This window comes from Nipponia nippon, unplaced genomic scaffold, assembly GCF_047370975.1.
Source record: "Nipponia nippon isolate SJK-2023a ecotype South Korea unplaced genomic scaffold, ASM4737097v1 scaffold_12, whole genome shotgun sequence".
Taxonomy (NCBI): Eukaryota; Metazoa; Chordata; class Aves; order Pelecaniformes; family Threskiornithidae; genus Nipponia; species Nipponia nippon.
This window is the reverse complement of record NW_028262313.1, coordinates 14,132,450-14,154,183: the sequence shown is the minus strand read 5'-3', so window position 1 is coordinate 14,154,183 and position 21,734 is coordinate 14,132,450. Positions and strand designations below refer to the sequence as shown.

At 34.5% G+C, this 21,734-nt stretch overlaps 1 protein-coding gene across 5 annotated transcripts in view; it reads left to right on the top strand.

The window, feature by feature from the left end:
- Positions 1-21,734, top strand: part of LRCH2 (leucine rich repeats and calponin homology domain containing 2) — a 56,855-nt gene that overhangs the window by 19,682 nt on the left and 15,439 nt on the right. For 2 of the 5 annotated variants that reach the window (XM_087748920.1, XM_087748922.1), the window contains exons 3-16: positions 1,544-1,670; positions 3,670-3,775; positions 3,873-4,009; positions 4,225-4,358; positions 5,788-5,875; positions 6,958-7,069; positions 7,362-7,459; positions 7,542-7,609; positions 7,846-7,950; positions 13,507-13,575; positions 16,061-16,109; positions 17,247-17,363; positions 20,680-20,724; positions 21,171-21,221. In XM_087748920.1, coding sequence (XP_087605046.1) covers positions 1,544-1,670; positions 3,670-3,775; positions 3,873-4,009; positions 4,225-4,358; positions 5,788-5,875; positions 6,958-7,069; positions 7,362-7,459; positions 7,542-7,609; positions 7,846-7,950; positions 13,507-13,575; positions 16,061-16,109; positions 17,247-17,363; positions 20,680-20,724; positions 21,171-21,221 — 1,306 coding nt within the window. Of the gene's footprint in view, positions 1-1,543; positions 1,671-3,669; positions 3,776-3,872; positions 4,010-4,224; positions 4,359-5,787; positions 5,876-6,957; positions 7,070-7,361; positions 7,460-7,541; positions 7,610-7,845; positions 7,951-9,834; positions 9,913-13,506; positions 13,576-16,060; positions 16,110-17,246; positions 17,364-20,679; positions 20,725-21,170; positions 21,222-21,734 lie in introns of all 5 variants that reach the window. The other 3 variants (XM_087748924.1, XM_087748921.1, XM_087748923.1) reach the window with 3 other exon arrangements.

Sequence of the window (21,734 nt, the reverse complement as noted above, 5' to 3'; positions counted from 1 at the left end):
CAGCAACAGCCCGTTTCTCTTTTGATGGTAACTGAGGTGCTGAATACAATTCTTTACACAGAAATAAAGTAGCATGTAGTTCTAACTGGGCATTGCATGTTATTTCAAGAGTCGATTCTTCTAATCATCATTTGCCTTACAGTGCTTGTCTTAATTTTTGTGCTAATGTTTGAGGACTATTGTCACAGTGCATGAACATGTGGACTACAGTAGTTGAAGAACAGGCTAAAATCCTAGCTTACTGGTTTCAATATTTTGTTACAGAAGAAAACCACATGATCTCAAATTCTAATTTTGGATTCAGACAACTGAAGAAATGTATTCTGCAATTCATAGTAAAATAGGCAGCTCTTTTTAAAGAAATAAAAAAAAAAGAGGAAATTTAAGTGATGCAGAGAATGACTGTTTCATTGCCACATATTTATATTCAATTAAAAAAGTTTTACTTGCACGTTATATTTTTGCTTCTCATGCTCTCCAACCAAAAAAGCCTGTCATATCTGCCTGAAATATAACATTAAAAGAGACTTACTGCATACCCACATCCAAAACTTATTTGTATTGTTCACTTAGAATTAACAGAATAAATACATTACTTTTATAAAGATACTGATAGAAGTTTACTTCCATTTTATGGTGTTAAAATTGCAGTACTTTGAAGCTGAAGTGTTGCAAGGACATAAATTTATTTTTGTTGGTTTTGCAGCCCTTTAAACTGTAGTCATGGAGAAAAATAATGTAAAAACCTTTGGTTTAAATATGAAAACAGTGCTCTGATACATATCAATTAAACAGTAAAACTTCTGTGTTTTTCTTAATATAGTGTGAACACAAATGTCAACACTTAAAAGGGTTTTTTTTCAAAATAGAGCTTCTTGCCTCTACACAGTTCTACTTAAAGCGACAGCAATCACTGAAATTTTTTTACTTTTATGTATGAAAGGAATTGCTTTCATACCACATCTGAACAAGCTGGTTTTCCAATGGCTTTTATAAATGTACAAGTACCTTTTTAGAAAAATTCTATGTATTTCTGGCAGTGGCAGTCTGCAGTTGGTAGTTTTTCCAATATGGATTTAAATCAAATTGTCAGTAACAGTATATTTCTTGTGTACAAAGCAGACGTGCATGCAGTCGGAAAGTGATACACACAAAAGAAATCAATTTTAATTAAAACTTACCTTCCAGACTAATGCTCAGCAAAGTAATAAATGGATGTTCAGGGCTTTTTGTAATGGCTCGCGAGTGACATGACCACATGACGTGAGAAGCAATGTCCTTGTATAAAGTTCTGGTTTGCTGAGAACATTAACTTTATTGGTAGACTCTCAGATCAGGTGGCCCTTCTGAAGGTGTCAGAAAGCAGAATAAAAGCAAGCATCAAACATTCATGATGGAGATTGTAGCTTAAATTTATTCTCCACCTATTACAATTTCATTTATCTCCTGGAGTAGGAGAAAAGTTGTACAATGTGCATCTCGGACTCCCTGTCAGGCTTAAAAAGATTATAATCTAGCCTTGCTTGTTCATTTTTCTTTCAAGTCGAAATCTTTTATCAACGTTGCCAAAATACCTGTTTGATCTTCCACTTAAAGTTCTGGTTGTCAGTAATAATAAACTGGTCTCCATTCCAGAAGAAATTGGAAAGTTGAGAGATCTAATGGAGTTGGTAAGTACAATTGTACACCATTTTACTAAGTAGACTTAAACTATAAGCAGTTTATTTACAGCATAAGAAAAATATAAATTAATAATTTTTAAACTGTAGAACTACAAAATGTAAATTCACTTACTGCTTTTTCTTAGTGTTTAAGCTCAAATTATGGGTGTAATATATCGTAGAGTTTAAAAAATGGGGTTAAACACAAATCAGTATGTTGTGTTAGCTAAAGTTTAAGGGGTTCATAAACAAAATTGCTCTTCAGATTATTTCATTTGAGTCCCTTGCTTGTATGTTGTTAAATATGGTGTTTACTTTCCATAGAGTAATCATAATTCTATTTATTTTTCTTATGTTATCAGGAATCTTCTTTCTAGCTGAAGAATTAATCTCTCTTTACCTTGTACTCTTACACAAGTTACACCATTCAATCATTGTTGTCTTGTTCTGTGGTGGTGGCGTGGCCTGCCCCTGCCTTCTGCTATTCCTTTATTTTGGTAGGAGTGAACAGAACGATGTGTGATATTTACAATTTATGTGTCTGTGCAACAGGATTTCATCCTATGGCATACTAAAGTTTTGTGCCTTGTCAGCCATTACTTTCTCTGTATTTCTTAATATTCTGGGCTTTTCTCCTTGTTAAGCTCATGTGTTTTGGAGAACTATGCACAATTATTCACTGACCTGGCACTTGCACTAGGTCTGATTTTTTTCAGTATGTATGGAGATTGTGTTTAACATGACCTAATTTCTGAGCTATAAATCAACATTCTTTTTAAATTTACAAGTAATATGAAACATTCTGAATGTTTGTGAGGCTTTTCTAGTGTCCTCTACTCTTTGGTGAGAAATTCTTTATGCTCACGTCAGTGTCATAGGATTTCAAGGTGGAATCACTGCTATTGTTTACAGGAAGTGAACGTTTTTCAGAATTGCAATTGTGGTATTTTTGGCTTATCTTTCAAAATTGTCAGACCTTGAATGCATACCTGATGACACAGATTAAGAACATACTAGAGAGTTTCATTCCAGTACCTGTGTTATACCTGTTTAGAACATACGAAATATATATACGTTAAAAAAAAAAATGTTGACAACTAAGCCACGTGCTAGAAAGATGCTTTTAGGAAGGGAATCCCATGACGTGGACAGAGAAGAACTTTCAATAGATACACAACAGTTGATCCCAAGCAGCCTGTACTTTCTGAGACGTCCAGCTACGTGCAGATATTGTGGCTGCCAAAAGTAGCTGAGCAGTGCCTAAGCTGAAGCTCTGGAAGCATGTAGTGGAGAAGGAGGCTGGATTTGTCTGGTTAAGGCCTGGCTTCTGGTTACGGACTCAGTTAGCCTTTAAAATCAGCTTCCAGTTTTTCATGAGATAGATAGGTATCTATCATTGTTATCTAGTCTAGGAAACTAGTCTCTGAAGTCAAATTTATTGAATCAGAAATAAACAAGGTTAGAAATGGTCATATCAATGTGATTGTTGACTCGGTCTGGGCTACATAAATAGATGTTAAATTAGTGGCAGAAATAGCTGTATTTTGTGTTCACTTGGTGCAGCTTTGTCACCCTCTAGTGCTTGTATCCAAAAAGTTGGTGAGCCTGCCTATTGCTGTTTGTAAATTTTTAGTTGCATGGATTGGTTCAAGGTTTTTTAAGGAAGAATTATTATAAAAGGAGCAGAATGCAAACCATTTGCCAGCAATAGCACAAGTTTTTAACTGATATGGGAACTACACCAGCAACTCCTGATTCCTAGGCTACAGTTTTAATGTCAAAACCAGTCTTTCGTCATTCATTGTTTTAACTTTTTGAATTGAGTTTCTGAAACATGAATCACTAAATACTGAAGAAACAGTGAGATCTGTTATGGTACTTCTTCCCTTTGTGGGAAAAACAAGAAAGATAGGATTTATTTCTTTTATATTATGCTTTGTAGTAGTTTTGATAGCAGTTTAATTTCATTTAAGATGTTCAGTTAATTTATTAATTATGTATTTCTTAGGATATTAGCTGCAATGAACTTCAGGTTCTTCCCCAGCAGATAGGAAAATTGCAGTCACTTAGAGAATTAAATATAAGAAGAAATAATCTCCATATGTTGCCAGATGGTAAGCTACTAGTCTTCATTTCTTTAATGTAGGTAAATTAGGTAAAGTGTTAAGAAGATACCTGATTCTTTTTTTTTTTCTGTTTCCCCCAATGCAGAATTAGGAGACCTTCCCTTGGTAAAGCTGGATTTTTCTTGTAATAAAATTACAGAAATTCCAATTTGTTACAGAAAGTTACGTCATTTACAAGTTATAGTTTTGGATAACAATCCAATGCAGATACCACCAGCACAGGTTAGTATTAGAGCATTCTAGTTCAGAGATTTGCATTAGGATCTTAAGAGGAAGCTGTTCTAATTTATACAAATCAGGTTTTTGGGTTTTTTTAGCTGTGTTTCTCCTAGTGGGAAGTTGTGGTTACAAACTCAGTGTAGAAAGTATTTGTTGGGCTGCATTTTCAGAAGACATGCTATGCAATTAAGATTTTTTTATTCGTTTGTTTCCAACAGATATGTTTAAAGGGTAAAGTACATATATTTAAATTCCTCAGCATTCAGGCATGCCTCAGAATAGATAAAAAACCAGATTCTTTGGATCTTCCATCATTAGGTAAACGAATCCCCTCCCAACCACTCACAGACAGGTGAGTAGTGGGTTTTTTGTTTTATTTTACTTTAGCATTTGCTATGAAGTGATCCGTTTATTACGGATAATAGCTGTAACTTCAATACTTTAATTGTTCTTTATTTAGGAGTCATAGTATTTATTTTTTAAGGTTGTGTATACTGGAAGCTTAATTGGCTCATCTGAGTTCCTATGCAAAATTTTCATTGTAGTCGCTAAAGATTTGGAAATCAGAACAAAGATGTATTTTAAATTAATTTATTGGAAAACTTAGCTATTTATTTCCCAAATAGATATGTCAAAACAGTAGATGAGAAGTTCCCATAAATGTTCTGAATATAGAGTTAGTCTGTTGGATGGAAAGTCTACCTCCCACATATGTATTAGGGGAAACTAACTTAAATGTCAGTGAAATACCATGGATTTTTCTAATAGATTAGTCGAGGTCAAAAAGTGCAGAATCCTTTGGATTTCTGTACTGAGTACCTCTTGAGTAATTAAATGGGAATGCTTTTGTATTTTCTGTTGTCAGTTGGCTTGCCATTGGAAACCATATGGAACAATACTCTCTTTTTGCCTATTTTCTTAAAATGTCGCATGCAGCTTGTGTCTCTCTGTGTTCAGGGCTGAAGAAAAGATGAAAGTTATGAATAAAGCTTACACAGAACCATCTGAACTATGAAATTCAGTCCATGGCCTTGGCCTCAGGCAACTGTGCCATAGGGAATTAGTCCACAGTGTCTGTAGATCACTTCCAAAAACTGCGGTCCGCAACTGCTCCCCAAAAGCCTCCGCTGAACTTAAGGCCTACGGCTAAAATGTATTGCAAAGGAACAAAGTCATGGGTATCACTGCTGTACGTCATATTTGTAGCAGTGAGAACTTGTTTAATTAAACTTTCCAGATAATCTTATGATGTAAACCAAGCTCCAGTGCACAGTTGGAAAACACGTCCTGTTGATGCTGCCAATTTTATGTCTTTGAAAGGCATAAATTTGGAGGAAATATTTCACAGATATTCAGGCAGAGTTAAACCATTATAATATGACAGCCTGTTAGGGAATGTATATGTGCTACTAGTAGAAAACCATGTCTGCCAATAAAATTCAAGGAATTGCAGTTTTTTCAGAGAAAGCCTTCTTTTCTGAAAATGGTATTTTTTAATGAAATAGAACAATTCTAAAATTGCATAGATACAGAGAGAGTACCATAATTGATCGTTTCCACTTTTAACTTTGCTTTGATACTTTTTTCTTGAACAACTCTTGTAGGAGATTAAGAATTTGTTCTCTGCACATGGGGCATGGTGCAGAAATTCTGTATCAGCGACTGTAGATGAGTATAGAGAACATATTTTTAAAAGGATGTTTATTTTCTTTTAGAAAGGTGAAACTACTGTTTCTTTCACTCTTGTGTGGTTTTTTTGTGTGTTGTTTTTCTTAATGTAGCATGGAGGACTTTTATCCCAATAAAAATCATGGACCAGACTCTGGCATTGGAAGTGATAATGGGGATAAAAGGTTGTCCACAACAGAAGTGAGTATTTTTCATTTTTGAAGTTGCATAATTTCCGTTTTTTAGAATCTTCCTTTGTATTTTGTAGCATTCGAGAAATACTTAACTGAGTTACATTTAACATTATTTGAACATCTGTACAGTTGAGTTTAAATCATTAGACTGCCAGTGTCAGACACAAATTACTTATGTATTGCTTTGACTTTTCTGGTTAATGTTCATTCCAGTCCAAATTTCGTACATTTTAAAACTGAATTCTGACCTAAGGAATTGTTTGGATTTTTTAATGTATGAAATGCATAATCATTTTCTACACAAAGGACAAAATTTATTTGAAACTTTCTTTTGTTATTAATTAAATGAATGTACTTAAGAAAATGTAAGTTTATTTGGACTAAACTTGAGTGTTGTACATATTAGTAATCCTCATTGTTGTTTAAACTTCTGGATGATGTGCTAGGTTTAAAGTGATGAACAAAAATCCCTACAAGTTATCTGTGTATTCGTAGAAATCTAGATTAAGGAGCTGTAATTACTAACAGTGATGTCAAAGCTGAATAGTGTAGAACAAAAGATTTTTGAAACTTAGAGAATTATTACAAATGCAGAGTGATTGTTAGTGGGAAAACTGTAGAACAAGGAGTACTACTAGTTGGGTTTTTTTAAAAAAAATTCCAAATTATTAGAAGTAAAGTTGTGTTGGGTTTTGTTTGTTTCTTTTTTTTTTTTACTTCCAGTAGTCTAGCAAGGGTCAAAGTAGTTGGAGGCTTTAGATAAGAAGGTACCTAAGTACAGTTTTCTTAGTCCACTGATTGGCACTGGACTAGACCTCTTTGAACAAAATACCGTATTTCAGTATTATATACTGAACAGTTGTCTGTCACTCCCTAAACTGCGATTCCCTTAAACGTCCATCCCACCTGCCCCAAAAAAAATCCACCCCACCCACAAAAAAAACCCTCCTGACTTGATGTTATTTTCTCTGTCCTGGGAACCATCCCTCATGACAAGGTCAGTTGCACTATAATTTGTGAGTTCTTAACAAATCATATAATAATGTAATTTATATGTAAGTTCTGTATTAAATGTGACTGTCTTTGCAGCCATCTGATGATGATACAATCAGCCTTCACTCCCAGGTATCAGAATCAACAAGGGAACAGACATTAAGGAATGACAATCATGTAATGGGAAGTAAACTTGATCCACAGAAAGGTAATATCTGTTGTGCATCTGTCATTTGCTTGGGTGATCTAAGAAAATTGCACAAAATGATATGATCACATGTTGGCATTGTATTTTCATCATTTCAGAAAACAATGTAATAATCACAAATAGACAAGGCCAGAAAGAAAGAAGAAAGATTATTTCTAGCTCAAGGAGACATGATTTCATTGTTTTATCTTTATCTGTCATTTTTCATAAGTACTTATCTCTCTCGGGAATAACATTTGGTTGAGAGAACTGTTTAATATCATCTTTTCCATTCTTCATCAATCCTCACTAGACCAGGAGGTGTATGATTACATTGATCCGAATGCAGAAGAGGGAGCTGTTCCTGAGCAAGGAGATGTACAGATTGGACCATTGCTGTCTTATATCAAGGTAGCACACCTTGACAAAAGCAAAACTGTTCAGGCTTGCTTTTTTTAAATTCAGTCTAAGTTTATTTTTCATTCTGTATAAGGAACGGGGAAAACATCCTGAGAAATCCCGGAAAATAGAACAGAGTGAGGACTGGGGAGATGAAAAAAGGTAAATCTTCTTGATATTTTTTGGGAAGGTTTTACTGACAGTGGGAGGTGAGGGTGCTTTTGTTTTAAGCTCCTTGCACATGGAGGAAGGAAATCTCATATTGACCACAAAGTGCTCCTTCCTGGACAGAAAATAAGCTTATAGGAAGCGCTTCTTAGTTATCATCCAATAACATGGCCATTTCTGTGTCTTGCTTTACTTAAGTCAGGCAAGTCACTAATGTTTTAATTTTTCAGACTTCAGAAAGAACAGCTGCTGGCTGAAGATGATGATGAACTCAAAGAAGTGACTGACTTGAGAAAAATAGCAGCTCAGTTACTGCAGCAAGAACAAAAACACAGGTATTACAACATTAGTTAAGATAACTTGTGTTACAATTCATTCTTTAACCTGCCTTATACCCAAAAGCTCTTGACACATTATCATTTTGAGAACAGTTTTGTCCAGGTGTTAAACAGTTAAAGTTACAGACTCTGTCAAGATAACCTATCCTGTGTTTCTTTTCCTAAAATTGGTGTCTAGGGAAGCAGTGATAACACCTCCTATAGAGAGGAGGAGGTGAATGTGGAAGTCTCTTGATTTCCTGGTTTCATGTATGTTAACTTTTTTATACTTTTTTTTTTTTCCCAAAGCACTATACTTAAGTAGGCATGGTTAATGCTCATATAAGTAGATTATTGGTAACATGTTAAAATGACTTTGTCTTAGTTTGCATGAGTTATGGAACCTTCATATAGTTTGTTTGTGACTGGTTATTTTTATTCAAAAAATGAGGTAATTTAGGTGGTACTTCCTCTGTTCAGTCTGAGAGATATAAATTTCCCATGGACTGAAGGGGAAATTCATTCAAACATTATTCTGTCGAATGACAGAGCATATATATATTATAAATATATATAAAAATAAATAATTAGAACAGTGTAAGTTCATCCTGATGAACTGCCTGACTTTCTCCATTTCATGTTGGGCAACACAACAGAATGATTCTTGAAAAGGAGATGTAGAACAAGCAGCAGATTAAAGGACTGTAATAGAACAAGTTATCAGCTGTGTAAAAGGAAGAGTAGGAAGGCATACCTGGAGTTGCATAGGACGCGGACAGGCTAGGGTAGGAACCAATTTCTCTCTGGGTCCTTTACTAAGCAGGCAAAAAACCAGTGAGGTACTTGGTGAGAGTAAGCTCTTTCCTGAAAGGTAAAAGTTGTAGTTAATAGTAGTTCATGAACTAAAATAGTTCTTTACAGTCGTTCATTATACCACAGTAATGGATTTAACTTCATACCAGCTTAAATAATATTTTTTGTTTCTTTTGAATTTCTGTGTAATGATGAGATTCTGCACTGCTGTTTTTCTTTTAAGATAATTGAAATACAGGTGAAGCCCTTAGAGAAATTGATATCCTGATACTATGAATTGCAGACCTTTAAAAATTCACCATCATTTTATACTAGTTAAATATAATAGCATGGGGGGGAGGAGGTAAAATAGGTTTTACTTGTAACTCCATGCAGTGTATTTAAGAATTGGTTGTTCACATTGGTAAGGGAAAAATAAGAATGAGATCTTAATGCTAATACATTCTTATTAGCAAAAGTATTGCAAAAAAGACTAAGAATGCTAAATTTTCTCATATTAATTTATTACTAAAGAGAGAATAAGTGTGTTTTTCTTATATTAGGTTTTTATATGATGGTTATTTATATTGCATGTGGGTCTTGTTTGATTAGTTTTGATATTTCCTGGTTATCTAATCATTTGAAATACCAAGCCACTCCTCTTCTGAAGTACTGCAACTTCAATTTTACTCATCATATGTTGTTGTATCTTAATGCAGTGATCTTGCTAATGGTTCTGCTTTGCTCTTGAATTGTTCAGACATATGCAATCTTATTAGTTAAGTGTTACTTCTTAGTTAAGCATTTATATTTTAAAGCTTAGTTTAGCAATAAGAATAATATTTAGATGTTTAGTGAAGATGTGTTTCAAGTTCTGTGTTTGTGGAAAATGTGTTCAATCTGAGTAAACAGAATCCTCAGAAAAGTGAGCATCACAAAAGAATTTCTTACTAATCATATTTCTGTTTGTTCAGTGTGGGTTTTTTTAAATATTATGCAGTCTCTTTTCTTTTTGCTTGCTATGCTAATGACTTCCCTGTCCTCTCCTGTCAACCTGTCCTGCTTCCTTCTTCCGTCTTTGGCTTTGGTGTACATGAAATATGAATACAGACGAAGGCCATTAAGCTATAGAACTTCATTCAGTGAAAAACTCTTCCAGAGGACAAGGGCGGCAGGACGTGCATCAAGGTATAAAGTGTTTGTAGAGCTTCAGATTTCCAAAGTTAAAATGTGGACAAAAGAAACGGTTTTGGCCATTTCTCAAACAAAAACAGAATAAAGGGATTGGCTAAGTTAGCCTAAGAGATTTCGTTATCAAAAATAGATTGCAATGCATTTATTGTTCTTTAAGATGAAATACTATTTTAGGAAAATATTTAATTAGGCCAAAGAACGTTTAAATGAGTCTAAACTTAGAAGCATAATTTCCTGTGCCTTTGGCATGCTTTCTCTTCAGTTTTTGCTTTTTAATATATAGTACCTCAAGTATAGAACCTCAGGCAAAAGTGTGTTTTGTTTTGTTTTTTTATTTAAGTTATGTTAATTTTTAAAGTGATCATTTTCAAATTGGCATGACCAGTGACAATTTGTTTTCCATTTGACAGCCATGAGGGAAGCATTTGCAGATACACAAACCTCAGAGGTAACAAGAAATCTGGAGTGGGCTGTGTAGGCTATGCTCAGGCACATAGGTGATGAATCAAGTAATTTCAGACTTTTTTACCTTATCAATTGAAACTCTAACTTACTCTGGATGCTCCTGGTCTGTTTCAAAACAAAGTAGGATAGCTTAGATTAAATAATCTTCGTTAGTACCAAATGAGCCTGTTTCAGTTTGCATCAAAGTTAAGTATGGGTTCTTACCTGACAGCAGTGACCTCCTAAAACTGTCTAAATCCCTAAGAGCACATCTTATGATGACAAAGCAGAGCCCTATATGAAGACAGTAGACTGCTCCTGAAGGGGTTTAAAATGCATCATTTTTTTGTCTCACTGTAAAAGGTTTCTAGTGTCTTTATACACTTTATAGATCATGGGTAGTGCTTGCTTGTTTAAATTTGAAGATAGCTAACCTTAAAATAGCATTACCATCATCGACTACATTTGTGTCCCTTAATCATGATGTTATGTTTGCTCAAAATATGAAAGTGTAAGTGACTGAGAAGAGATTCCACTTTTTAAATTCTCAAACTTTAGAAAATGTTTTCCAGTATCATAATTGGTCTTACCATCACCTTTCTCTCCCATCTAGTCAGGAGTTTGGAGTAGATGTTATGCTTGCATGATACAAAACTAGAAAAATGAGTCACAATGTTATTTTTTTTCAGTTTAATATATATAAATATGTCATTGTGTATGTGCTGTTGGGTAATTTACATTTCAAAATTTGTATGAGTTTTAGAACCCTTTCAAAGTAATAGTTTGTATGCTACCCCTGTAACAACAGAAATTGTGTGGTTAGTAGGAAACATAAGTAGGAAATTAATCGCAGTACTAGCACAAGTGTCTTATGCAAGTTCTTATTTAGCAATTCAGTATCACCATCAGTAAGTAATTGGCCTGATAATTATCTGTCTAATAAAAGAAGTTTTGGATTCAATGAGCTGTAGTATGAATGGAAACAGTTGCTGTAATCTTTGCACCATTAACACCACACTTAAAAGAGCATGACTTCTGAATATGAGCTACTTGTTCCTTCATTTCGCATACTCAGTTTTGCATTGTTGTTTCCTGGAAGACAGTTCTTAACATGACTACAGTGTTCCCCCCCTCTTCCCCTCCCTTCCAGCTGAACAAATTATTTTACCATTAATTCCTTAGTCTGAAATTTAGTAAATTCAGATTAATTTTCATCACCATTTTCTTTAACTAAAAGCTTTCAAGTTCCTTATTCCACAGGAAATTCAGATTTCTCTGACTGGACTAGTAACTGCTAACCTGACAGACATTGGACTTGCTATTACTTCCCCATCAATATTCTTCAGTTTTTAAACAGGAAGTTTCAAAATGATTGTTTGTAGTTTTGTTTTTTTTTGTTTTACGAAGTATAAAAATAATACCTTGTTTTTAATAAGCTTAGTTTATTATAAACTCAAACATTAATTATATACATGTTTCATAGAAACAGTGTAGCTGAAAAGTGCATGTGTATATATGATTAGCTTGATTAGTTTTTCCTTACACTTCATATAATGAAATATAATATTCTTTCGTATAAGAAATGGCTTGTGTTATGCACAGTCATTTAATTTACACTGATAGTGTCAGTTTTGGTGCAAGTGTTGCATCAAACTGTTTAGGTGATTCAAATTTCTGTTGTTTTTTTTTAATCTCCTGTTGTAATGGTCACATCTTGCTACATAGTCTCTCTGAATTTCTCATTGCTTTCAGTCGAAGACATAAGGCTAATTTAAATGGAAATTCTCTCTAAAACTAATGACCTTAAAATAGCATGTTTATATTATGGTTTGATAACCTGTGCTCTGAATATTAATTTTTTGTAACACGTTTTTCAGGCTATAGTACCATTTAATTCCAGAATGCACCCTCAAAATTAAGTTTCTGAAGACAAAATATAGGGAACAGATGTTGCAGACTGAATGCTGCAGTCTGTGTTGGTTTACAGGCTTAACTTCTCATAATCCCATTAAACTGAGGTTCTCACAGTGAGAGATTTAAACTACAAATGAGATTACTGGGCTCAAATTTATCACAATCAGAGAAGTCTGAATATCATCAATCATTTAAAGTTAATCATTGGACTGCCCTATATAATGATAGTGAAATATAAAAAGGTGCCTACTGTTAACTTTCTTCCAGTGAATAGTTGGTGCTCTTCTAATTCTTTCTGATTCTTAATACATTCTAATTCTCTGTATAATTCCACATAAATATAATGTGATCACAGTTCTGCACATGAAGTCAGTGTCGAAGTGTAATATTACTGTCTCCAAGAATTCAGAATTATTCATTCTAGTTACTGTTCAACATGACACTTAAGAAAATTTTATTTTAAGTGTTATTGTTTTGTTATTTTTAGCTCTTTAAACATCCATAATAGCTCGTATCTTCTTCCTGTGTGTGTGCACAGGTCTGGTATATGTTTGTTCCAGATGAAAAAACATTTCTGAATCTCTGTGTAAGTTTAGGCTTTTTTGACTGTTTACCATTTAGAAAGATTAAATTTCTGTTGGTTCATTTCTGTGTTAGACTTCTCATTTAGTCCTTAGCCTGTGTTTCTCCATTTTCCACCTCTCCTTTTTCCCTACATTTTCTTTGCACTTGCAGCGTTTCTTACTCAGCTGCCTTCTTTCCTGCTCCTACTGACTGACTTCTTGTGCTCAATCTGTGTATAATTTGTCTGCTTTAGGTTGACTATCTTCTGTTCTCTAATTTTAGTGAACAGTGGGATCTTTTGTGTTGAGGGCATCATAACTTTACACAGGCATGAGATCAGTTGAAATGGTATGTATTTAGAGAGAAAAATAAGAGGAGGCTTCATTTTGGTTTGAATTACCATCAAGTTTTACTTCCTTAAAATTCAGAACTTGAAATATTTCAAGAGCTGGAAACAATATTGTTGATTTAAATGGAAGAAGGATTGGGCTTGGATTTCATATGTGTACACACATACATATTCCAATTTTGTGGAAAACGTCACCTTAATGTTCAAAACTTTTTATTTACAGGAAATGTTATGCAATGAAAGTAACATATGTTCTAAGAAAAAGGTTTAGCTACAAAGCTGTTGAATAAATATGTATTTTTGTTTTTTCTTTCTAGGCTTCTTAATCATTCAGTTTCAGTAAGCACAAGGAACAGGCCAAAGCAACCAATGGAATCTGAAAAATGGTATTGATATACTTATGTATCATAGCTTTCAATATTTTACTAATTTAATTTTTATATTGTGTCGCTACTGCCATCTTCTGTCATAATGTTTTTAGCTCAAGATGAAATAGTAGCTACACAAATAATCTGTTCTTGAGCTTCTTTCTTTCAGATTAAAAAATAAAAAAAAAAATCTGTTCTTTTGAGCCTTTAGGAAAGTTGATGTCATCCAGAAACTAATTTGTGGTCTGATTATGGCAGCAATTCTGGTGGCTGAAGATAGGCATTCAGTGATGTTTTAGACATCCAGTTCCAGTCCAGAAGGTCATGTCTTCCATAGGTAGCAGTCCTGTGTTAGGTAAACTGGCACTGTAGCTGTGCTTAGGCATCTAAAGTTTCCTCCCTAGCAGTCCTTTTGTGCTCTTAAGAGCTGTTGGAAAAGTATTGCTGGGAGTTCAGCTTGCAAAACCTTTACCATTTGTGGAAATGTGTCAATGAGCAATCCATTGCCTGCAGGAGATGTACTCTTACGCTCTTTCTTTGAATTAAACAAAAACACCATAAACCATCAGCAAACAAAAATACCCAGAGCCTTGTCTTTAGGAAATTGGGAAATCACAGCTTCCCATTTTTGACTGCATGGGTGAGAGAGAACTTAGCAAGTTTTCAGCCCTAGGGTTAAGGAATCCTAGATCAGTTCTTTTAACCAGTTTGGTCAAGAAATAATCTATTTTAATTTTTAAGTTAAAGGGGAGAGCTTACTGGCAGCCTCCTAATGAGAAGTCATTCAAACGGTGGTTTTTGTGATTTTTGCCAGCCCCATAGTCTTCTAAAATCTATACCTTCAAAAGAATCTGTATTTGCTTGCGTCCAGACCCTAGTTTGGCTGTGAATCTTGGAGGCAAAAGCCATAACTGCTTTTGGTGTTGCTGGAGAGCACTGGGGGTGGTAACAGCTCTCTATAGTTCAGGTACACATCAGGAAAGCATTTACTGGAACAGAAAAGGGACACAGCGTAGATATTTCAATGTGATACGTACTGTTTGGCTATCTTCTCTCTCATTGATGTCTGCTGTTTTAAAGAGCTAGTTGCGCACATGTCCTCTGGTTATGTGAACCGTGCTGCGACTATTTTTCATTTGCATTTAGAACTTTCCAGTCCTTGGTTACTTCACGTACAGTTTCTGTTCTTTGGGATGCTGTCGCCTATTGTAGTGTACAGCTGTGTTAGGCCTTCAATATTATAGGGTAATCCAGGAAAGGTTAAATTTACCTTTCCCTGTTTCGTGAATGAAACAGAAATAGTTCTGAGACTTAAAAAGAAAACAAAACCCCCAAAAAACAAACAAGAAAACACCCCCAAAAAACCCCCAACCACCCCCTTGTGTGAGGTGTGCACAGAAGATAAGGTAGATGTTGCAGGCTCTTTGTTGTTTTATTGCACTGATACATAAGAACCCAAATCACATGCTGCCTAAGGAACATACAAAGAGAGCAGAAAGACTGTCATATCCCTAAAGAACTGACACTTACAGAACATGTCATAGTTAATAGATACATACGTATCAACAGCAAAACTCTATTGCAGCAGTTCCCGCAATTCTCAATTTGATTGCTTATCAAGCTATTGGATGTGATTCAGACAAATTTCCAATGCCTAACAGTGTTAAAAAGTAGCATTGTTGCTTTGAGGCAAACAGGAAGGAAAAGGAATATGAAGTAGCAGGAGCTAAGTGCCTAGTTGCTTTGCCTTTATGATTTGTTATAATTACTCCTGGTGTAACATCCTTACTGCATTCAGTCCCCAGCTGTTAGCCTTCTGGTATACTGCGCAGCTTCTAAGCCAGCTGTCAGACTGAATGAAATGGTTGCTGGTAAGATGATAGAAGTTAATTTCACAGAAAGATTTAGAAAGAAAAAATTGAAGTGACACCAAATCTAAACATTTTTATTTTCCTGAGAAATTTCAATAATCTCAGTCAGTCCGTGTTCCAGAGTGTATTTTTTGAGATGTTGCCGTTTCACTGTCCCATCTTAAAATGTTTTTCCCTTCCCTATTAGTATAAGCTTCTACTTTACTATATCGAGCTAACAGTGAAATGAAGCATGTGGGTCTTCCAAAGGTTTAAGATAGATATTTTATCAGCTTTGAACAAAATGTTTCATTGGTTGCTCTGAGGAAAAAAACCAACATTGAAGGTGCATTAGTAATCTCTGAAGATCAACATGCTTAAGAAAAAACTTCATCTGAATGAAGTACTGTAGTGTGGAAGACCTGTTGTCAGCATATGGTAAAGGAGACTGAAATATGATTTGAGATTTTAGTCAAGTGGTCATACGTTTTAGCCACATTGTGACATCCTTGGACAGCCAAAAAAAATACTGTGGTGCTGCAGAGAAGCTGCTTTTTAATAGTGTTCACTTTTTTGATTTGTTTAAAGTAACTTGGTTTTAAAGTACACAAAAATGTAGTAAATTTCTTATTGCCTCTCATCTTAATTTTCAGTGTGTCAACAGATGAAGTGAATTCCTCAGTGTCCCCATACAGCTGGCAGGTAAGGACTCAAATGTAAATGTGGTGGCTTCATATTCGAGTGGGGTTTTTTTGGTTTGTTTTTTTGTTTTGTATTTCTGGCAGAAAACTTTTATACATTCATATGGTTGTTTACACACATAGTTATTGTATATATGTAATTGTGGTGGAAAATATAAAACCTTTGAAGAACTTATGCTTCACAATAATTAGACTTGTATGTAATGGAGGCCTTTTTAAGAGCATATGGTACTAGCTTTAAGATCTTGAAACTAATGAGACATAAGTTTTACTTTCTTGGTTTTAGTATTTCTTTACAGATAAATTTTATTGCCTTATCATAATCTTCTTTTTAATTTCTAAATGGTTTGAATTATGTAGGCCTTCCATTCCCTGTAATTCACTGAGAAGCTTGCATGATACGATAAAATTGCAGTGAAACTGTAGAGTGTACTTTTTTTATTATTTTAGATCTAAATCCATCAGGTATTTGCAATTGCTTTAAATGGCCTGATATTCTAATAGGAAGAAATAGTTGGAAATGTAGTTTTAGCCATATTATGAAATGGTCCCTTCCGATTGTCTGCTTTCAGTTTTCATAAGATAGACATTCATACATAGTCATTGTCATTTTAAGAATAAATCTACTTTAGCTGTCTCTTCAGAATACCTTGCATAATACAATACTTTGAAAGAGAGATTTCTTTTCCAGCTAGTTGATGTGTATAATCTTTTAGATAGGAACAGACAGATACTTAAATTGTCTTCTTGTAGCCATCCTTTTCCTGTGCAATGAGTATTCAGATTGAGAAATTAGATATGCTAGTGGCTAACCACACTTCTGTTTTTTTGAAGTTATTTATGGCAGCCTTAGGTGGCTTCTTAACATATATGTGGAAATTGGGCTCAATGCAGAAAAGGGTATTATTTTCTTAAGAATTATTTCATAGGTTCTTTTTCTTCTATGAAATATGTTTTAGGGTTTGAAAGGAAAGAATTGATTTATACCAGAATCACTATTAAGACTGATAACACTTTCGTGTCATAAAGCTAGCTTATGAGGGAGGCAAACAATTCATAATTGCAGTTCATAATAATTTGTGTTAATGCACACGAGGTTTATTTACCTTTTACGTAAAAATATTTCTGAACCTTATAGCCACTGGAAAACCAGAAGGATTCAATGGATGAGCAGCATTGGCCAGAAACACAGCCCGTGATTTGGCAGAATGAAGAAAGAAGGAGAAGTAAACAAATAAGAAAAGAGTATTTCAAGGTAATGGCAGGGAGTGTGGGTGGGTGACACTTTTTTTAATGAGAGTAGAAGAAACTATATAACTAAGTAAAGGTAAGAAAACCTCAAAGGTTGTCATGCTTATAATTTTGCATGTAACCTGTAATTTATTTGTCTCTTTTGAGTTAAATAATATATATATATATTAGGGTAATGTGAGAGGAGGAAAAAAAAATCAACTGAATGCTTTGTTTATCCTTTAAATAAAGTAAGTAATTTACAGTTGTCTTCTGGTAAAGCCAGAAACTAATCTTTAGTTATTGGTCCTTGCCCATCCATTTTGAAGGTTTGGGGGTTTTTTGTTTTGTTTTGTAGTTTGTTTTTTTTGTAGTGCAAGGAAAACATACATTACCTTTTTGTGCAGCTTGGTTATAAGAATTATTTATGCATTTTGGTTCTCACTGCAGTAGTTTGCATTTTAGAGAGGAAATTTTCTCTTACTTTGCTGCTGTAGTGTGTACCATTGGTCACCAGATGTCAGTGTCTGCTTATTGCAAAACAGGTATGAAGCCGTAGCAGCATTAGATAAAATTTGTTTTGGGGTATGGTAGAGAAATAGGAGAATTCTGACCAGTGCTAGGTTGACTTAAAATTAAATTTGTCACTTCGGAAATTCATTTCTTGGGTCTTTTGCTATCAGACATCTTTATGAAATGCTAGGAAACTTAAAAGAAATTAAATTCCAGGAAAAACAAAGCATGCCATACAGCTCAGATACGTTCTTGTGAGTATAGAAGCTATTAATTTTTTTCCCTGAAGAGTATGTGGAGTTGTATCCTAACTTGAATTCTACTGGCTTCTTTCCACGGTTTTCATCCCTAAATTAATTTTGCCTTGCAGCGTTTGAGGGGAAGGGGAGAAACTTCGAAGTAAAACAGAATTCAGTCATTTGACTCATTAAACAGCCGTGCTATCAATATAGAAGACCTGTATTAGTGATTTCTCATAACTAATTTAAAGGATGTCTTTAAATACTAATAGAGGTTTCAATTTTGAGCTCTGTGATGGAAGCAGATACCTGAAATCACATTACATACAGCTATAGAAATGTCTCAAAAGTGAATTAAGCAGGCTGTACCAGTAACAAAAAATACTGTATCACTGATAGTTTCATTTGCATAAACAAGGCAATAAGCGAGTGAAATGAAGTCTGTCTTCCATGGCAAGCTGGGGAAAAAAACATAGGTACCACTGCTGTTCTAAGAAACCAGTGAAAATACAATTCATATTGTCCATGTTTTCTTGGCAAAAAAGCTCATTGAATAATCATATCTGTACTGTCAAACATTAGTATCTTAAGAATACATGCCAAATTACTGCAATGGGCATCATTAGAACAGGGAAAATTTACTTGGATCAGCATCCAGAAGTATTTCTAGAGCATCTTTATTGTACATATTATATATTTCTATTGTGCAATTGTACTGTGCAGCAGAAGGGTAGGAAAATGCCCGTGAGAATCAGAACTCCTTTTCTTGTGGCATTGCACTGAAGTCTTGCTGGAACCTGAAATCTTTGTTGCATTAAATATGTAAAAAGAATCTTATCATTGAACACAATTTTATCAACCAAAACGCATTTTTCTTTTCCTGGAATAGTTTGTAGTTGTTTCGGATCCTAGCTACATCCAAGCTGAAATTCTTGTTAGCGTATCCACAATGGAAAAGAATTACTAGGTGCTATCTTTGATATGGTTAATTATGATGGAAAAACACAAACACAGAACTGGCCAAAGGCCTGTATAAACAGAAGTCAGCAGTGGAGGTCTGCAGGGCACAGAAAATTAGGCTTTGTCTTATCAGCTCCCAAAGTAATATATTCCCTTGTACTGCAAACATACAGGAAATAAACCCAAGAAGAGAAATATGCAGTCATGGATATATGTAATAGGTCTCTATCTGACCCCAGAACTACCTGTACTCTGCATAGTTTAAAAAAACCCCCAACAATAAAAAAAAAATCCACCCCACCCCCCTCCCCCAAACCCCTCAAAATAAACAAACAAAAAACCAAAACCACCAAAAAACCCCAAGACAACAAAAGAATCCCACAAACCAACAACAGACACTTGATTCAATCACTCTTCAAAAGACTTGTTTAACTTGCACAGAAAATGAACAGCAGTAGGATAGCTGACAAAGGCTATGTTTGTCCTAGACTTTGATTTTTCAAGAGAGATGCTGTTCACCATTGTTGTCGGCATCATTCCGCGTGTAGTTCAAAAGCTGTTGAAAATTCAGCTCTATAAAGCTGTTCAGTTTTACAGTCCTGTGGTGCTCAGTTGTAACTTTGAAGAAGACAAGCATCTCCTATGCATAATTAATAAATACAGCTTTCTATAACAGAGCTATGTAAGTTTGCATGATTATGAATATTAAAGAACATAGTTGCAAGTCAGGTTTTTCTTCCTTTTTAAGAAGTTCTTCTAACTAAAACCTGTATGTACCCCTAAAGGTCAGATCTTTGAAGGAGAGCCATCCTTCCAGTTCCAAAGTTAGTCTCTTAATTTAGCCTGTGTTGTCGGTTGTGTCATAAAGATGGGTAGGCTGGCCATATACACACAATGCCCTTATCAGAGTTTTGTAGTGATGGATCTTTTTTCATTCTAGCTGCATGGTTTTTTCTGTTTTTATTGTACACTTCCTCTGCAGACAATGAAACACACTTATTTTCTTAAATACCGCTTTTGTAAGTGTCTTCATTCAATCCCTCCTTTACTTCCTACACTTTCAGGATAATCAGGAAGTGGGACAGTGATGAAGGCAGTGCGCAACAAATCAGAAAGAACTGTGGAAAAAGTGCTGGTCTTAAATAGATAAAAGGATGTGATCGGGCTTTGAAGTTGTAAAGGAAATATTGATTTTTTTGTTTTTTGTTAATTTGATTTTTTACAATGTCAGTCTCGAGTGTAAGCAATCTTAAAGTTACATAACAAAACATTGTAAAAGTAACTTTCACAGGTTGCGTATTTTTTCTAACAAATAATGCTTCAGAGTAGCAGTTGTTAAGATCTTTTCACTTTGATCAACTGTCATATGCACTCAGAGTTCACATTATAAAAGTATTTAGTTTTAAAATGCTCTTATGCTCTCATCAACCTAACAAAGATCTTGACTAGCCTAGGAACTAGATGTTTCTTTTCTGTTTTGTTTCTTTTTTGCTCCTTTGATTCTGTAACATGTTTTTTTTTCTCAGCAGCTTCACCAGTAATAAGTAACATCTGAGTGATATCAAGCCATTTAGTTCAAATGAAAACCATACTTCCATTTTTAAAGTAATAATTGTGTGTGTTTTGCAGTATAAGTCTTCCAGAAAGAATTCAAGTGGAAATGAAAATGATGAGGTGAGAAATAGTAATGGTGTAAAATATTTAAGAAAATGTTTTATTCATTTGTTTTATGGATACCTGTGAGCCACAGTCACAGAACAGAACATTGGCTAGAGTCCACACAAACCAACTTTGCATTCCAAAGCCATAGCAGAAATAAGTATTATACTCCTTTATTTGGAAAAAAAGTTGTCAAGATTGTGTACTGGGGAAAAGTAGGACATTTGCTTGCTTTGGCAATAGGAAAGTTAATTCACCGGTCAAGCGGAGGTAATGTAAAAGTAATACTCGACACAGAGTGTTTCCTTGACTTACATGTTTTTAAATTTAGTTGCTGCTAGTTTGTTGCATACTTGACAAATAAATGTTTTGTGTCTCATGTATTATGTATTTCATAATTTCATGTTTCTTGTTAAATCATAATTTTCGTTTTTATAATTTCATCTCTGATTTCTTTTTAGCAAGACAGTGATAATACTAATGTGTCCCCACAGTCTCCTGTGTCGTCTGAGGTACAAGTTTGTGGTTTTGTTTTTCATTCAACAAACATTCTTTGTGCGCATTACTTGTCACCAGGTTTTCCATGCAGATATAAAGCTGTTAGTTTCCTTTGAAACTACGATTAGAAATATTTCATCATAATAAAAATTCAAAAATAGCTAGAAACTAGAGACAGATATTACAACTTGCTCTACCTTTTCAACTATCTGATATCTCCTAGATTTTCTTTTTGACTGGTGCATAGAAAGGTGCATTGTTTTGTCTCCATTATCCTTCCTAATGAAAATAGCTAATAAAACAAAAATCAAATTTGCTATATTTTATAGGTGTCCCCTATGCACTAGCCATCCAGAGGACTTTAAGTAAAACTTATGGTTTAGTATTTTATATATCACAGGGAACCCAAAGGTACTGACACTTCTTAGAGAATTTCGTCCTTCACAGTACTGGCTGTCGCCTTTGTGGTGAAGCCTTGCAGCTTCATTCATTGGTTGCTTTTCTTTTTAAGGAATGTCCAGGTAGTC